Genomic DNA, 15,306 nt, shown 5'->3' with positions numbered 1-15,306 from the left:
ATGGATTGCACTTTTGGCATCACAGCTAAGTCAAATTCACAAAGATGTTCTCCTATGTTTACTTCTAGAGGCTTATGGTTCCAGGTTTTGTACTGAGGTCTATAACTCAATTTGAGCTAATTTTTGTATGTTATATGGACTGAGGTTAATGGTGGGGGAATATGGATATCCAGTTATTCTGGCACCACTGTTGTAAAAACTCTTTGTCTCCATTGTATTACTATTTCTGGGTTCCCTGTCTTTTCACAAATACCAATTGTCTCGATTACTTCCGCTTTATAAATAATAAGCTTATAACAAGTAATATTAATCCTTCAACTTTGATCTTCTTTTTCAAAATTGTTTTGGTTAGTATACTTCTTTTATCTTTATAAATTTTAGAGTAAACTTATTTAGTTCTATTTGAAAACTCCTGTGGTTTTAAAATTTTGGATAGCATTAAATCTATAGAGAGAATTGACATCTTACCAGTGGACACTGTATACGCTGTATCCATGAACACTGTATACCTCTCCATTTATTTATATCCTCTTTGAACTACTTCATCAGGGCTTTGTGGTTTTCAGCATAGAGATCTTACACATTAAAAAAATTATAACTAAATATTTCATGGCTTTGGTATAAGTGGTTATTTTTATTTTATTTTATTATTTTTTAAATATGAAATTTATTGTCAAATTGGTTTCCATACAACACCCAGTGCTCATCCCAACAGGTGCCCTCCTCAATGCCCATCACCCTAAGGGGTTATTTTTAATATTTGAATTTCCAACTGTTGACTGCTGCTATGTAGAAATATGATTGATTTTGTAGACTGACCAAGTGCCTTGCAATCTTGTTAAAGTCACTTATTGGATCAAGTAGCCTTTTGTATATTCTTTGATTTTTCTATGTGGAAAAAGAGATATAATTTTATTTCTTCCTTTCTAATATGTATTCATTTTATTTCTTTTTCTTTCCTTATTGTAAAGGCAGGACCTCCAGGACCATGTTGAATAAGAATGGTAAAAGGACATCTAGGCATTGTTTCCAACTTTAGGAGGGAAACATTCAATATCTCAACATTATGTATTATGTTAGGTATTTTGTAGATACCCTTTATCATGTTAAGGAAGTTCTCTTCTTAATTTGCTGCATTTTTGTGGTGAATTGGTGTTGCATTTTGTTAATGCTCTTCTGCATCTGTTGAGAAAATAAGGATTTTCTTGTTTAGTATGTTGATATGATAGATTTCCTTGATTCATTTTTGAATTTTGCACTAGCCTTGTAATCCTAGGATAAACAACTCTTGGTCATGATGTATTATCCTTTTTCTATATTGTTGGACTCATTTGGCTAGTAGGTTCTTGTGGTTATCAGTCTAGAGTTTTATTTTCTCCTAATGTCTTCATCTCCATTTGGTAGCCAATAAAGCTATCACTATAAAATGAATTGCTTTGTTGTTGTGGATGCTGCTGATGAACGCCAGGGTGGTGCTCAACTTTAAGTGAAAAAGGTCAGACAATGCAAGGCTTTGGGGAAGAGTCCAGGTAGCCCAGCACAGCTGGTAACATTCAGGAGTTTTTATGGAGCCTCAGATGCTTTAGAGTCTTTATCACCCTGGGGAATGTCTTCATGAGGCCCTGCAGGATCAAGCTTTTTGGCTCTTGAGCCCCAGATATGGAACTAGAAACACACCCGCCCAGATGCTGTGTCTCCATCCCTCCATTCCTGATGACTTCAAGAATGTTTTTGACTGGGAAACCACTGACCTTCCCAGAAAGCCCAAGCTCATGGTGGGTTGGAAAATATTTTCCAAGAGGCACAAGGTTTCCTAGCCACATTATTCTTCTTTCAAAGATATTTTCACTTTGGTCTCTGAATTAAAATGCTTTCTACTTAAGGATTTTCAGAAGGCTTAACTAAGGGGCTGTGATACCATTGCATTCCCCATAGATAAAAGAACCTGTCTAAATCATTTTATTGCATTGGAAGTCAAACTTTCACTAGAAACCTGTTTCTGGATATTTCTTGGTTTATTTTATTTTATTTTTTTCTTGGTTTATTTTTAATAGTTGCCCTTTTGGTTCAAATTATACAGATTTTTAAAAATCCTTTTTATCCAGGAATCTGGGCAGAAAGGTTGGCTTTTAAGTTTTGATGCATGCTCTTTATTGGACAGCGTTTATGAATAGTGAACAGGTTCATTGTTGCTGGGTCAGACAGCAGTGCTGGGACCAGCAAGGGGCCCTGTGTCCAAATCCCCCCACCCCTCCCTCTCCGGATGGGCTCTGCTTGGCAACTTGGTGCAGCTGAGGTCATCTCCTGGACTTTAAGGGTGAAGATTCCCATGGAAACAGATGTAGAACAGTCAAGTCAGCAGGGGCAGGTGAGATTGCCAAGAAATTCCGCCTGGTCTTGAAGCCCTCTGTTAAATAAAGTAACTTTGGGGGCTATTGGTTGTAAAATTACCATAGCAATGGTGATACTATAACCAAGTTCTGAAAGCTTGGGTTTCTGGGTCTTCTTTTCAAGAGGGTGACTTCAAGGTTGAAAAAACACGCGCCTCATTCTAGAAACACGACACTTTGCATAGAAGTTTCTTTGAAAGGGAGTCCTGGTTTAATTGCCAAAATGAAATGCAGGTGGTCACTGCCTGAAATCCCACAGTGCTGTGTGTTTGTTTGTTGGGGTTTTTGAAATCTCGGCCTGCAGGTAAACCTGGTGGGAAGGAAAAGTAAGTACATAGGCTGTTAGAACAAAATAACACTGAACATAAAGCTGACTTCTAAAAACAGAAATAAACAAATACATACACACATAAAATGAGGAAGAGTCTCTCCGATATTATGGAAGGAATTTTGTAGTATTGATACTCTCTTTTCATTAAATGTTTGGTGAGCTTCTCCAGGCCAGTGAAGATATCTGGGTCTGGAGTTTTCTTTGTGAGAAAGCTTTTAACCACAAATTCAGTTTCCTTAATAGATGTGGGAACATTCGCATCTTCTAGTTTTTCTCAAGTGTGTTTTGGCAGTTTGCATCTTTGTAGGAACTTTTCCGTTTCATCTACATTTTTGAATTTATGACACAGCGAGTAGAATAGACAGTCCCCAGTGAGGTTCCCTATTTCACCTCTAATATGAGTTATTTGCACCTTTTTTTCTTCTTGATTAGTCTGGCAGTTTCCTCAATTTTATAGACCCTTGCAAATAAACATCTTTTGATTTCACTGATTGAGAATATTAGTTTTTTGGGGGTTTTGTTTTGTTTTGTTGATTTTTTTTGGCCTTCATTTCATTGAACCTCACTCTTTATCTTATTCTTCTATTTGCTTTTGGTTTAATTTGCCCCCTTTTCCCTAGTTTCTTAATTTGGGAACCTGTAGATTAGGGGTCGGCAAACTACACTTTTGGCCCGTAGCCTGTGTTTGTACACAAAGTTTTATTGGTACACAGCCGTGTTCATCAATTTATGTGTTTGCTGGGGCTGCTTTTGTATTACCATGCCACAGTTAGTGTTGTGACAGAGACCATATGGCCCACGAAGCCCAAAATATTTACTATTTGACTCTGTATAAGGCCTTGACTGTCTTTCAACCCGAGCTTCAGATCATTGATTTGAGGTATTTCTTTTATCCAGTATAAATATTTTACTGCTATATATTTCTCTCTAGCACTGCTTTCGCTGCGTCTCGTAAATTTCGATGTGGTGTGTTTTCATTTTCTCTGTTAGAAATACTTTCTCATTTGCCCTCCTGCTTTCTCTTTGACCTGTGATTATTTAGAAGTACATTGTAAGATGTCCACATACTTGGAGATTTTCCAGATATCTTTCTGTTATCTATTTTTTCCAGATTAATTCTGTGTTCTGAGAACATATTTCATATGATAATTTGTTAAGATGTCCGGTATGGCTCGTCTGGGGAATCTTGCACGCACACGTGAAAAAAATCTTCTGCTATTCTCAGCTGGAATGCTCTATAAATGTTGGTTAGGTCAGTTGGTTTGATAGCATTCAGCTTTTCTATATTCGTACTGATTTTTGTCAGTTACTGAGAGAGGAGTTTTGAAATATCCAAGTATAATTGTGGATTTTTGGATTTCTTTTTTCAGTTTTATCAGCCTTTGATTCATGTACTTTGAAGCTCTTGTTAAGCATGTACACATTTGGAGTTGTTGCAGCTTTTTAGCGAATTGATCCCTTTATCATATGCATTGCTGCTCTTTATTCCTGATATTACCTTGATCTGAAATCGTCTTTGTCAGGTATTGATACAGCCACTACAGCTGTCTGTGAATTAGTATTTGCATAATATATCTTTCTTTTTTTCATTCTCTTGCCTATTTTTCCCAAGGCAACCATTAGAACTCATTGACCAACAGAATGAAAGCACACAAATGAATTTTAAAATAAAATCAAGGCGTCAGTAAATAAGATCAAACACAAAAGTATTGATGCCTCCCGCCGAGAATCCAATCAGATGGAGGAAGGCAGAAATTTAAATCAGAGAGCAGAGCATGTGAGGAGGGAATTAACCATAGCGCAACAAGATAGGATGAAAAATTGCTCAGGTTACTAGTGTAACGGAGGAACTGGAGCTGTAGGAAGGACTCCATGGAAAACAACCAGCTAGTCTGGCAAAAATAAACATTCAAGCACTGGAATAGCTATGGTGCTATCCCATAGCTATCCCATAGTGATGGGATACCATCGCCTTGGTCACTTATCTAGTGGACACATCTTCTTTACCCAAAGTAACTAGAGTTTTAACAGCCGGATATCCCTCTTTTCTATAACTCTTAATGCAGTTCTACTGTTGTTCTCACTGAATTCTTGAATAGCATGTGAGACCGATGTGAGGGCACATCAACGACCTGACTAGGTTTGTGTGGAGCTTTGTCATTGAACCTCTTCGACTTCCAGTTCTGGATTTACCAGCTAACCCTGCATTGCATGGCTTCTTGGCTGTTTCATATACATCTTTCACTACATTAACCACATTGCAGGTGGGATTAATATTTCCTGTGTGTTTAGGATGAGCGGGATTAGTATTACCACCAGAAGCGTGTACTGGTTAATAAACATGTGGGAAGAGATGCAGTTGCTATAAATCCAACCTAATTGGATTTATAATAGATAATAATTGGATGTTACTGTTAATAAAGAATTAAATCCAGAGGCGCCTGGGTGGCTCAATCGGTTAAGCATCCAACTTCCGCTCAGGTCATGATCTCGCAGTTCCTGAGTTCCAGCCCCATGCAGGGCTCTGTGCTGACAGCTCAGAGGCTGGAGCCTGCTTCCAACTCTAGGTCTTCCTTTTTCTCTGCCTCTCCTCTGCTCTTGCGCTGCCTCTCTCTCTCTCTCTGCCTCTCTCTCTCTCAAAAATAAATAAACATTTACAAAAAATTTTTAAAAAAGAATTAAATCCACGCTTTTCCTTATATTCAATCACTCCATGTGCCATTATAGGAACCATACCATTTCTGTCTTTAGTCAGAACTTGTAAAGAGTTATCCAAGACGTGGGGATCCCCAGGGCTCTTCATATTTTAAAAGTCAAAGATGGTTATGAACATACCAACTCTGAACCAATCCCACGGAGGGCCAGTTAAGTCATCCATCCAAAGATTGACTTCTCTGGGTCAGCCAGTCACGTGGGAAGCTCCTTTTGTAGAAACATACATGATGTTTTCTCACACCATTATCTTTCTCAAAGTCCAGGAATTGCTCGATGGAAAATAGTGACAGCAAGAAGCACAAATATCATCTGATCTATTTGGGCACACTAGCTACTTCAGCAGCCACTGCACAGACCCAACTAGATGCCTGGGTGTACATGAAAACCCATTCAGCTGTCATTTGGGTCAGGCATGTTTTTCACGAGTGCACCCTGGTTTTAGCCTCAGCCTTGGCCCATGTCACAAGAGCTCCCAGGCTGAGTTCACCACCCATGGCTTCCCCATCAATGCTTTTATATTTATATTTTTATATATACTTTTATATTTAAAGTGGATCTCTTATAGATAGCATATTCAGTCTTGATTTTTACATCTTGTCTGGAAATCTTTTGACTGGTATTTTTAGATCATTTACATTTAATGTAATTGTTGATATGGTTGTTTTGAAATTTATCATCAGGGTATTTTCTATTCCTTCTGTTTTCTTTTTTCTCTCATGAACCAGTGAATTTTAATATTAGTTACTTAATAGTTAATTTAATAACTAATACTTAATATTAGTTATTAATTTCATCCACTACAACAGAATCATAAGCCCTATCCCCAGCTAAATCTGCCCCTACCACCCCCCTTTAAAAGATAAGCCCCTGGGATCTGGGCCCCAGTGGGGTAAGTGTCCCTCATGTGAGAGAAGTTGTAATTCTGAAGAAAATGACCACCAGAGTAGGAAGAGCTTTTAGCCCAAAGGGAAGCCGGAGGGCACAAGTCCAGCCACCCTCAGGGACCAGGAGCCTGTCCCAGGCAGACAGAAATTTTTGCGTGGGATGAGGCTCTGTGCTGAGCCTGAGGTACTGGTGAATGGACTTGCCAGTGAGAACAGAAACTCAATAGTGAAAGCCACAGGGGGGAAGAAGTGGCCAGCATTCGTGTTGCCATTGTGTGACTCTGCCCCTCACCCCACAGGAGGAGGGGGCGGGTGTCTGTGGTGGCCAGACCCTGAGCTCGTGAGTGGATCAGCAGCCAGGAACGGAACCAAGAAAGGGTCGGCGGGCAGGAAACGGGGAAACAGGATGTGCAGACCACCAGCCTGGGGAAAGTACACTGTGTGAGGCAGAAAGTTCTATCCCTGCCCCTTCACACTCCCTCCACGCTGACAATGTGGAGCCTGATGTGGGGCTCAAACCCATGAACCATGAGATCATGACCTGAGCCAAAGTCAGACACTTAATTGACTGAGCCACCCAGACACCCCTCTTCTGTTCTACTTTTCTTTCTCTGTCTTCATTTATATTAATTATGTTTTATTCTATTTATCTCTACTATCGACTTATTATTTATACCTTAAATTATTTTTTTGTGTGTTGGCCCTAGGGGTTACACTATATATATATATATATATATATATATATATATATATACACACACACACATATATATATACACATAAAGAATATATATATATTCTTTATGTGTATATATATATGTGTGTGTGTATATATGTATATATACATGTACATATGTACATATACATATGTATATACACATATACATACATATATATACATATATATGTATTATATATATACATTATATATATACACGTGTGTGTGTGTGTATATATAAAGTTTATTTTGAGAAAGAGCAAACTGGGGAGGGACAGAGAGAAAGAGGGAGAGAGAGAATCCCAAGCAGGCTCAGCACTGTCTGTGCAGAGCCCGACGCGGGGCTCAAACCCACAAACTGTGAGGTCATGACCTGAGCCAAAGTTGGATGCTTAACCAACCGAGCCACCCAGGTGCCCCTACACTATATATTTTAATTAATCATGGTCTGCTTTAAAATAATAGTATACCACTTCACATGAAGTGCCATCATTTGCTTTTTACCAAGCCACAACAGCTCTTATAGAAAAATTATGATCTAAAATATTATCTGGATTTATGGTTGTGGTAGTAAGACCACTTCATAATTCTTTTTTTTAATTTATTTAATCATCAAAATGTCTGTAGGAAAAGCATGGGAAACCTTATATTTAAATGCAGTCAAAGCGATTGGGAAATGAGTAATAATGTTGTTGGTCATGTGTATATAGCCTTAAATTTCACCAACTTGGCACACACAAAAAATAGCTAATTATTTGCCTTTTGTTTTCAAACAGATATTGCAGCTGTAGAAGAATGGTTAGTAAGGATCACATTACAACACGGATTACATATTTATACCACTGAAGGAACACTATTGGATAATGTCCGAGGTAAATGCCAACAGATAAAAGTAAAATGGAATTCATAATATTCTTTCAACAAATGTTGTAACTTACTATATGCCAGACTCCGTGCTAAGTTCTAGCGATAAAAAAGAGAGAGAGATGATCATTACCCTTGAGGGGCTCCCATTCTGATGAGGAAAACAAATAATTAAATACACCTCTAATGGTTAATAGAGGTCTGCAAAGAGCGCTATAGAAATATGGAAATATATCTTTTTTCTACAATCATATGGAGGTCATGATAAATAATGGCTTTATAAAGTTAGTTTTTGCACATTCTATGAACATGTTACAAAAGATACTGTTCATTGCATTTCGGTTTCCTTTATGATGACCATCAGCAAAAATATTTGCTCATTCTTTGTAGGAACATTTACATTTTTTCATGAAAAATTGGTTCTTTTAAGGTTATGAACACTGAGTGATATAATTGTCTAGGCTTCTCTTTTCCAATTGTCTGACTTATAGTCCAATTTTTGATCATCCATAGCATTAAATTGTATTTTTTTAAGTCCTCATTCCTGGATCTTGTATTTATCTCTACTTTCCTCGCCTTCCCTTTTTTTTTAAATTTAAATTGCGGTTATTTAACATACAGTGTAATATTAGTTTCAGATGCTTTTTACTTTTATTCTTTTACTCCCACTCTGATAATGGTGCTATGTAGAATGCAGAGTAAAGATAAATAAATAATACATCTTATGGAAAGTAGTAGCTTTAGGAAAGTGGGTAGCTTTAAGAAAAGTAATGATGTCCCACCCAACCTTATGTCAATTAAAATCTGACCTCTAAGGGTGCCTGGATAACTCAGTGGATTGAGCATCTGACTCTTGATTTTGGCTCAGGTCATGATCTCGTGGTTCATGGGTTCAAGCCCCACTTCAGGTTCTGTGATTACAGTGCAGAGCCTTCTTGGGATTCTTTCTCTCTTCCTCTCTCTCTGCCTCTCCCCCCCACCCCAAATAAATAAATAAACAAACATAAAATAAAATAAAATCTGAGCTCTAGAAGTGGAGCCAGCCATCTGTAATTAAAAAAAAAAAAAAATCCCCCCAGGTGATTCTGATGTGCAGAGGATTGAGAACTGGTCTAGAACAAAGGTTGCATGTGTGCAAAAGACAGATCTATTTAATGTAGCATTATTTGTAATAGAAATGAGAAACAACTTAAATGTCCATCAATAGGGGAAAAGACAGAGACCTGTAGAATTTTCTGTTAAAATGAAAGAAATAGACCCATATATATCATCAAGAACAGAACTCAAAAGCATTGAATGAAAATTCAAGTTTCAGAATAGAATAGGAGAACATTTACTCAAAATTTAGAAAACACATAACAATGCTATGTACCATTCATGGGTACATATATATTGTAGTAAAAATGTAAAAACATGGGATTAGAATTATACACAGCAATTTCATGATAGTGGTTGCATTTGGGGAAAATTTGGAAATGGGGCCACAAAGGGAGCAGAGATATCTTCAATCATTCTATATTGTTTTATTTCTTTAACCAAAACTAAAATACCTGAAAAATGACAAAATGGTGTGCTTTATTATTTTGTCATAGCGTCCAGGTTTTTTTTTTTTTAATGTTTATTTATTTTTGATACAGAGAGAGACAGAGCATGAATGGGGGAGGGTCAGAGAGAGGGAGACACAGAATTTGAAACAGGCTCCAGGCTCTGAGCTGTCAGCACGGAGCCCGACGCGGGGCTCGAACTCACGGACCGCGAGATCATGACCTGAGCCGAAGTCGGCCGCTTAACCGACTGAGCCACCCAGGCGCCCCGCGTCCAGGTTTTTAAAAAATAGTCAATTATTGGGGCGCCTGGGTGGCTCAGTCGGTTAAGCGTCTGACTTCAGCTCAGGTCATGATCTCGTGGTTCTTGAGTTTGGGCCCCGCGTCGGGCTCCGTGCTGACAGTTCAGAGCCTGGAGCCTGCTTCAGATTCTGTGTCTCCCTCTCTCTCTGCCCCTCCCCCACTGACGCTCTGTCTCTCAAAAATAATAAACATTAAAAAAAATTTTTTAATAGTTATTCAATAGCAATCGCAAGCCTTTGAGATGGATATTTTGAAGTCCTGTGCTAGCTACCTTTAAGTACTGAAGTAACAGTCCATAATTATTTCAGTTTTCAAAATATTTTTGAAATCTGAATCACAACACATTGAAATGCACCCAGGTTATTATCTACTGCATTTAAATGTTAGCGTACACTTCATTTAGAATGTATAGAGGTAACGTGGTAGCAAAGAGTTCTACAAATGAGTTGATCTTAAAGGTTCCAGATGCAGAAATGAGATTCATGTGTTTGAGGAAGGGAAAGGAGGCCTGTGATGTGGAAGCAGAGTAAACGACAGGCAGAGTGGCTTATAATACGTTTGGAGAGGCCAGCAGGGAGCATGGTAATAAGTGCAGGTGTTATTCTAAGGAAGAGCCTTTGGAGCGTTTGAAGCTGCAGAGGGATACATTCTGACTCATGCTTTCTAAGTGGGTCACCTTGGCTGCTGTGTGAAGACACTCAGAGAAGGATGGCAAGAAGGGCATAGAGGAGATTGGCTGACAGCTGTTGCCCTGGTCCACCCAGGAGATGGTCCGGGGCACATGGGCCGGGGGGTGGAGATGGTGAGAAATAAGAATCTTGAGAATGTGTTTCGGAAGTAGAGCTGGTAGGAGTTCCTTCCTGGTGGACGAGGGATAAGGCAGACAGGAATCAGAATGAATCCTAGATTTCTTATTGAGCAATCAAATGGGTGATGGTCTCATTGACTGAATTGCTGGAGACATGGGGAGAAAGTATTGAGAAGGGGCAATTAAGGGTTAAAGTTAGGGCTAGAGTAGGAACTCTTTATTCACTACTAACTCCAAATCCACCCCCTAGACCCCTCTACTAACACTGTTCCTAATCACAATCCCTGGTTCCCTTTCATAAGGGTCCCTTTTCTGTCTCCTCCTTGACTTCTCAATAGTAGTCAAGACTTATAACCACTCCCTCATTCTTAAAACATTTAAAATACAGTATCTGACTCTAGGGAGCTTGTACATCGAGGTGTTTTCATTTTGATGTGATCATGTCCCAGCAACAAGGTCCAGTCTCTCTGTCCTGTAAGATCTGGTTATTAATTGCCTGCACGGACATGCTGTCACCCTGGAGAGTCAGCTGCCATACCCCAAATGCCTTTGAGTTTCAGAGTGAATAACATTGGTTTATAAGTTCTATCTCTTTCTGTTCTAAGCTACACTGTATCAACCCAGATGGAAATCTACCTCCATTTCTTGCTTTTGCAGGAAGTGGAAAATGTATCACTTAAAGTCTTTGGGCTTTGCCGCAGATTTGGGGGAAATGGTAAAGATCTACATTGTAGAAATGTAAACAGCTAAAGAATCAATTATTAGATATCTCCTTATTTTATTATTTTAATGTTTTTTTTTTCATTTTTGACAGAGAGAGACAGAGCATGAGCAGGGGAGGGGCAGAGAGAGAGGGAGATACAGAATCCGAAGCAGGCTCCAGGCTCTGAGCTGTCAGCACAGAGCCCAACATGGGGCTTGAACCTACCACTAGATCATGACCTGAGCCAAAGTCGGACACTCAACCGACTGAGCCACCCAGGCGCCCCTAGATACTTCTTTTTAGACATCCCTTGGCTGTTTTTGAAATTCAGACAGCAGTATTCTGTCAAATTACCCTGGCTTGCTTTTTGTACTCCCTTTTCTCGTTTTTCAGAGGAAAAAAAAATTCCCCTATTTTCTTATCATTAAAATTTGACTTCATCCAGGCCCAATGCTTTGCATATCCAAGAATAGATTGCCAGGTTGAGGGGTGGAACCTGTACCCCTCTCATTGGTTTTTCCTTGTAATCCCAGCCCAGCTTCTGTGTCTCTTCCGGAAATCCCCCAGTGTCTCAGTCCCTACTGATACCTTTCCCCATCTACTGGTATTCTGGATTTATTCCCATTGTTCTGTATCTGCTGCCGTTTCTGTGGAATCGGAGGAAGAGAACAAAAAGTAAATGTGTGGTGTGGGCTTTTGAAGCAGGAGCTGTTCTCCATCGTAGGTGTCCTATGACCCAGCAATTCCATTTGTAGGGAGAGATCCTGTGGCCAGTCCTCGTCCCCAGAGGTGACCAAAGCAGTGTCTGCCATCCCACACGTTCTTCTGCAGTGTGACTGTGCCAGGCCCCCATGAAGGGCACTTAGCCTTCATTCCTTCTACTCTGGAAAATAAGAATCAACCTTTTTTTTTTTTTTTTTTTTTTTTTTTTAGCTGATGAAGGGTGAGGTAATACACCCGCTTTTTGGAAAATGAAATAGGCCCTCTACATAGTGCTTTAAAAATCCTTAAACGGGGCACTTGTGATGAGCACCAGGTGTTGTGTGTAGGTGTTGAATTGCTAAATTCTACACCTGAAACTAATATTACCCTGTTTGTTAACTAATTGGAATTTAAATAAAAACTTGGGGGAAATTAAAAATAAAAAAAACCTTTAAAGAAAAGCAGTAACATCCCCTATTCAAGCCTGCAGCCACGATTTATAAACACCTAAATTTGATTTCCACAGAACCTATTCTTCAGGGGGATCTCGGGGCCATAATGACAAAAAATGATATCAGCAAAGTGTATCAGCACGTGATAGACCTCAAAGTGGCAAAATGCCCCTGTGCTAACGATGTAGCGTTACTTGGCTTCATTCTGAATGAAACCTACAACGGTAAGTCCGTGGCTGTGTTGAAAGTTGGGTGTGGGTTTTGTGTTTTGTAACAGCAGTGTTTAACTGGCAGTACGAGTTAGACTCAACGGAGTCAAAACGTCTCCTAAAACTACCTGCGAATTTACTCTCTGTCACTTCCCCTTGTCAACTTGCAAGTGTGATCAACTACTTTTACTCTGTGACTTTTGGTCATGTTCATCGTGACTGTAGTGTCTCTCCTAATGTCACTTATCCCCTGATTTCTATTAATATGTTATTTCCTCTCAGAGGTGACTCCTTGTGTAAATGGGAATCATGTTCTAAGGCATCATAACATTACTTCATTTATTACGTAGGTGCCTTTAGATTCCTACTGTAGTATTTAAAAGCATCCTACTCTGTTTCAACTTTTTTTTTAATGTTTATTTTTGAGAGAGAGAGAGCGAGAGAGAATGAGTGGGGAAGGGGCCAGAAGGAGAGGGAGACAAAGAATCCGAAGCAGGCTCTGAGCTGTCAGCACAGACCCCAACGTGGGGCTTGAACTCACGAGCTGTGAGATCATGACATGAACTGAAGTCGGACACTTAACCGACTGAGCCACCCAGGCACCCCATCATTTCAACTTCTAATGTATTATGATAGTTGTTTTTCCTAGATCATCGGTAACCTTCTAGTCCCCAAACCCAATGAATGAAAAGGAAAATTAAAGAATTAAAAGAAACAAAATATTATTACTCACAAATAATATGGGCACCCTAAAATCCAAACTAAAATCCTAGAATCCAACTCACCATCCATATGGATGACCGACGTAATACTCAACGGCCAGACCTCGTTTCCTGCAATGATCTTCCCCCATCGCACTTCTGTGGCCATATTCTGGACCTCATCATCTCCCCTAATGTTCTTACCTGTGGAGTCTCTACCATGAGCAACTCACACTGTCCACGCCCCCTCCCCTCACGTTCTTCTAGTGCTCCTACTCCGGCGCTCCTTTGATTTCACTGAGTGTCTTGTCCCTACCACCTTCTCCACTTCCCAACACCCTTGGTTTTCTCTCTCCCCTCCCCCATAATTTGCATAGCCCACCCTTACAGATCCTTCTGTAGCTTCCCTGCCCTGCTCTGTCTTCCATTCCCCGAGCAGTGCCAACTCCGGTTAAAACCACCTCTAGTCCTGCCCTGAGACAGCGGAATGTTGCTAGAGAAGACACTGCACGCCAGTCTCCCTTTCGCATTCCACCGACCGCTCTCACTTTAAATTCCCGATCACAAGTCTCAAGTGGGCCCTCAGCACCACCCAGAAACCCTGTCCCTCTTCGCTGGTATGTTTATTTTCCGATTCCGCCAAGTGGCCTTATCTCACACCTCTTCCCACACCTCAAACCCTCCACGTCACCCCCTTCCCCTTCCCACTCTCAGCTGTGCCTTTATCTAATATTTCATATAGAAAACCAAGATCGACCACAAGGCACTCCTTCGTCGTTGCACCTGCAAACCTGCCGTTCTACCCGCATTGGTGCTTGTGAGCCTTGCCTTCTCGCCTGTTGCATTGCGAGAAGCATCTCTGCCCAGACTCCATCTGTCGGAGGCCACCACCCCCAACCCTTGTGTTCTGGATCCCGTTCCCTGCGACCATCCGAAGCACCTTGCTCCTGCTGCCTCTCTGCTGCAAATGCCACCCTTCCCTCTGCATCGTTTGCTCTCTCTCCTCGCTGGATTGGGTCCATTGGTGTACAGACAAACCTTCCTTTGTTTGGGAGCATCCTAGCTGTTTTTCTGTTCTCCTTCAAAGCAAAATTTGGGCAAAGAACTTATTGTAGATGGTGCTCCGTTGTCCCACCTCCCGCTTTGTCTTCATTCCACTAGAGATGAGAGATGAGTGTTTGGTGCCCGCCAGTCTTGTGAAACGTTTCTTCCCAAGACCATTCCTGATTTCCATATTGTCAGTTCCAGCCATCCGTTCTTCTTCTTTTTTTTTAATGTTTTTTATTTTTACTTTTTTACATTTATTTATTTTTGAGAAACAGAGTGAGACAAAGCGTGAGCGGAGGAGGGGCAGAGAGAGAAGGAGACACAGAATCCAAAGTAGGCTCCAGGCTCTGAGCTGTCAGCACAGAGCCCGACGCGGGGCTCGAACCACAAACTGTGAGATCATGACCCGAGCCAAAGTCGGACGCTCAACCGACTGAGCCACCTAGGTGCCCCGATGTTTATTTATTTATGAGCGAGAAAGAGAGCACAAGCACAGAGCTTGACACGGGGTTCAAACTCACGAGCCGTGAGATCATGGCCTGAGCTGAAGCCGGACACTTAACCAACTGAGCTACCCAGGCGTCCCCAGCCGCCGGTTCTTTATCCTCATTCTACTTTCCTTCCCAGCAGCACTGGACACAGCTGGCCACTCTATCTTCAAAACACTTTATCCTCTTGGCTTTCTTGGTATCACCTTTGATTGCTTTTATCTGACCACATTGGTCATTCCTTAGTTTTCCAGACAGACTCCTCTTTGGTGTGTCCCCTCAAGTAGTTGTTAAACTCAGGGCTTTGTCCTTGACTCTCCTTCCTTAGGGAGCCACGTCTCTCTCTTTGAAAAACTTAACCCAGTCCTATGGTTTAAGTGCCATCTCCAGGCCAGTGATTCTCAAACCTATATTTCTGGTGCTGAGCGCTCCGTGGAGACCAAACTC

At 40.6% G+C, this 15,306-nt stretch overlaps 1 protein-coding gene and 1 pseudogene across 2 annotated transcripts in view; one reads left to right on the top strand and one right to left on the bottom strand.

Annotated features, from left to right (window-relative positions):
• Positions 1–15,306, top strand: part of CATSPERB (catsper channel auxiliary subunit beta) — a 107,336-nt gene that overhangs the window by 17,321 nt on the left and 74,709 nt on the right. For both annotated transcript variants that reach the window (XM_078447902.2, XM_078447901.2), the window contains exons 6-7: positions 7,815–7,910; positions 12,489–12,638. In XM_078447902.2, the coding sequence (XP_078304028.2) occupies positions 7,815–7,910; positions 12,489–12,638 (246 nt within the window). The remainder of the gene's footprint in view (positions 1–7,814; positions 7,911–12,488; positions 12,639–15,306) is intronic.
• Positions 4,703–5,714, bottom strand: LOC144616488 (pyruvate dehydrogenase (acetyl-transferring) kinase isozyme 3, mitochondrial pseudogene; annotated as a pseudogene).

The sequence above is a fragment of the Panthera onca genome, chromosome B3 (assembly GCF_046562875.1).
Source record: "Panthera onca isolate mPanOnc1 chromosome B3, mPanOnc1 haplotype 2, whole genome shotgun sequence".
Taxonomy (NCBI): Eukaryota; Metazoa; Chordata; class Mammalia; order Carnivora; family Felidae; genus Panthera; species Panthera onca.
The sequence above is the reverse complement of the archived record's forward strand: the minus strand, read 5'-3'. Positions and strand labels throughout refer to the sequence as shown.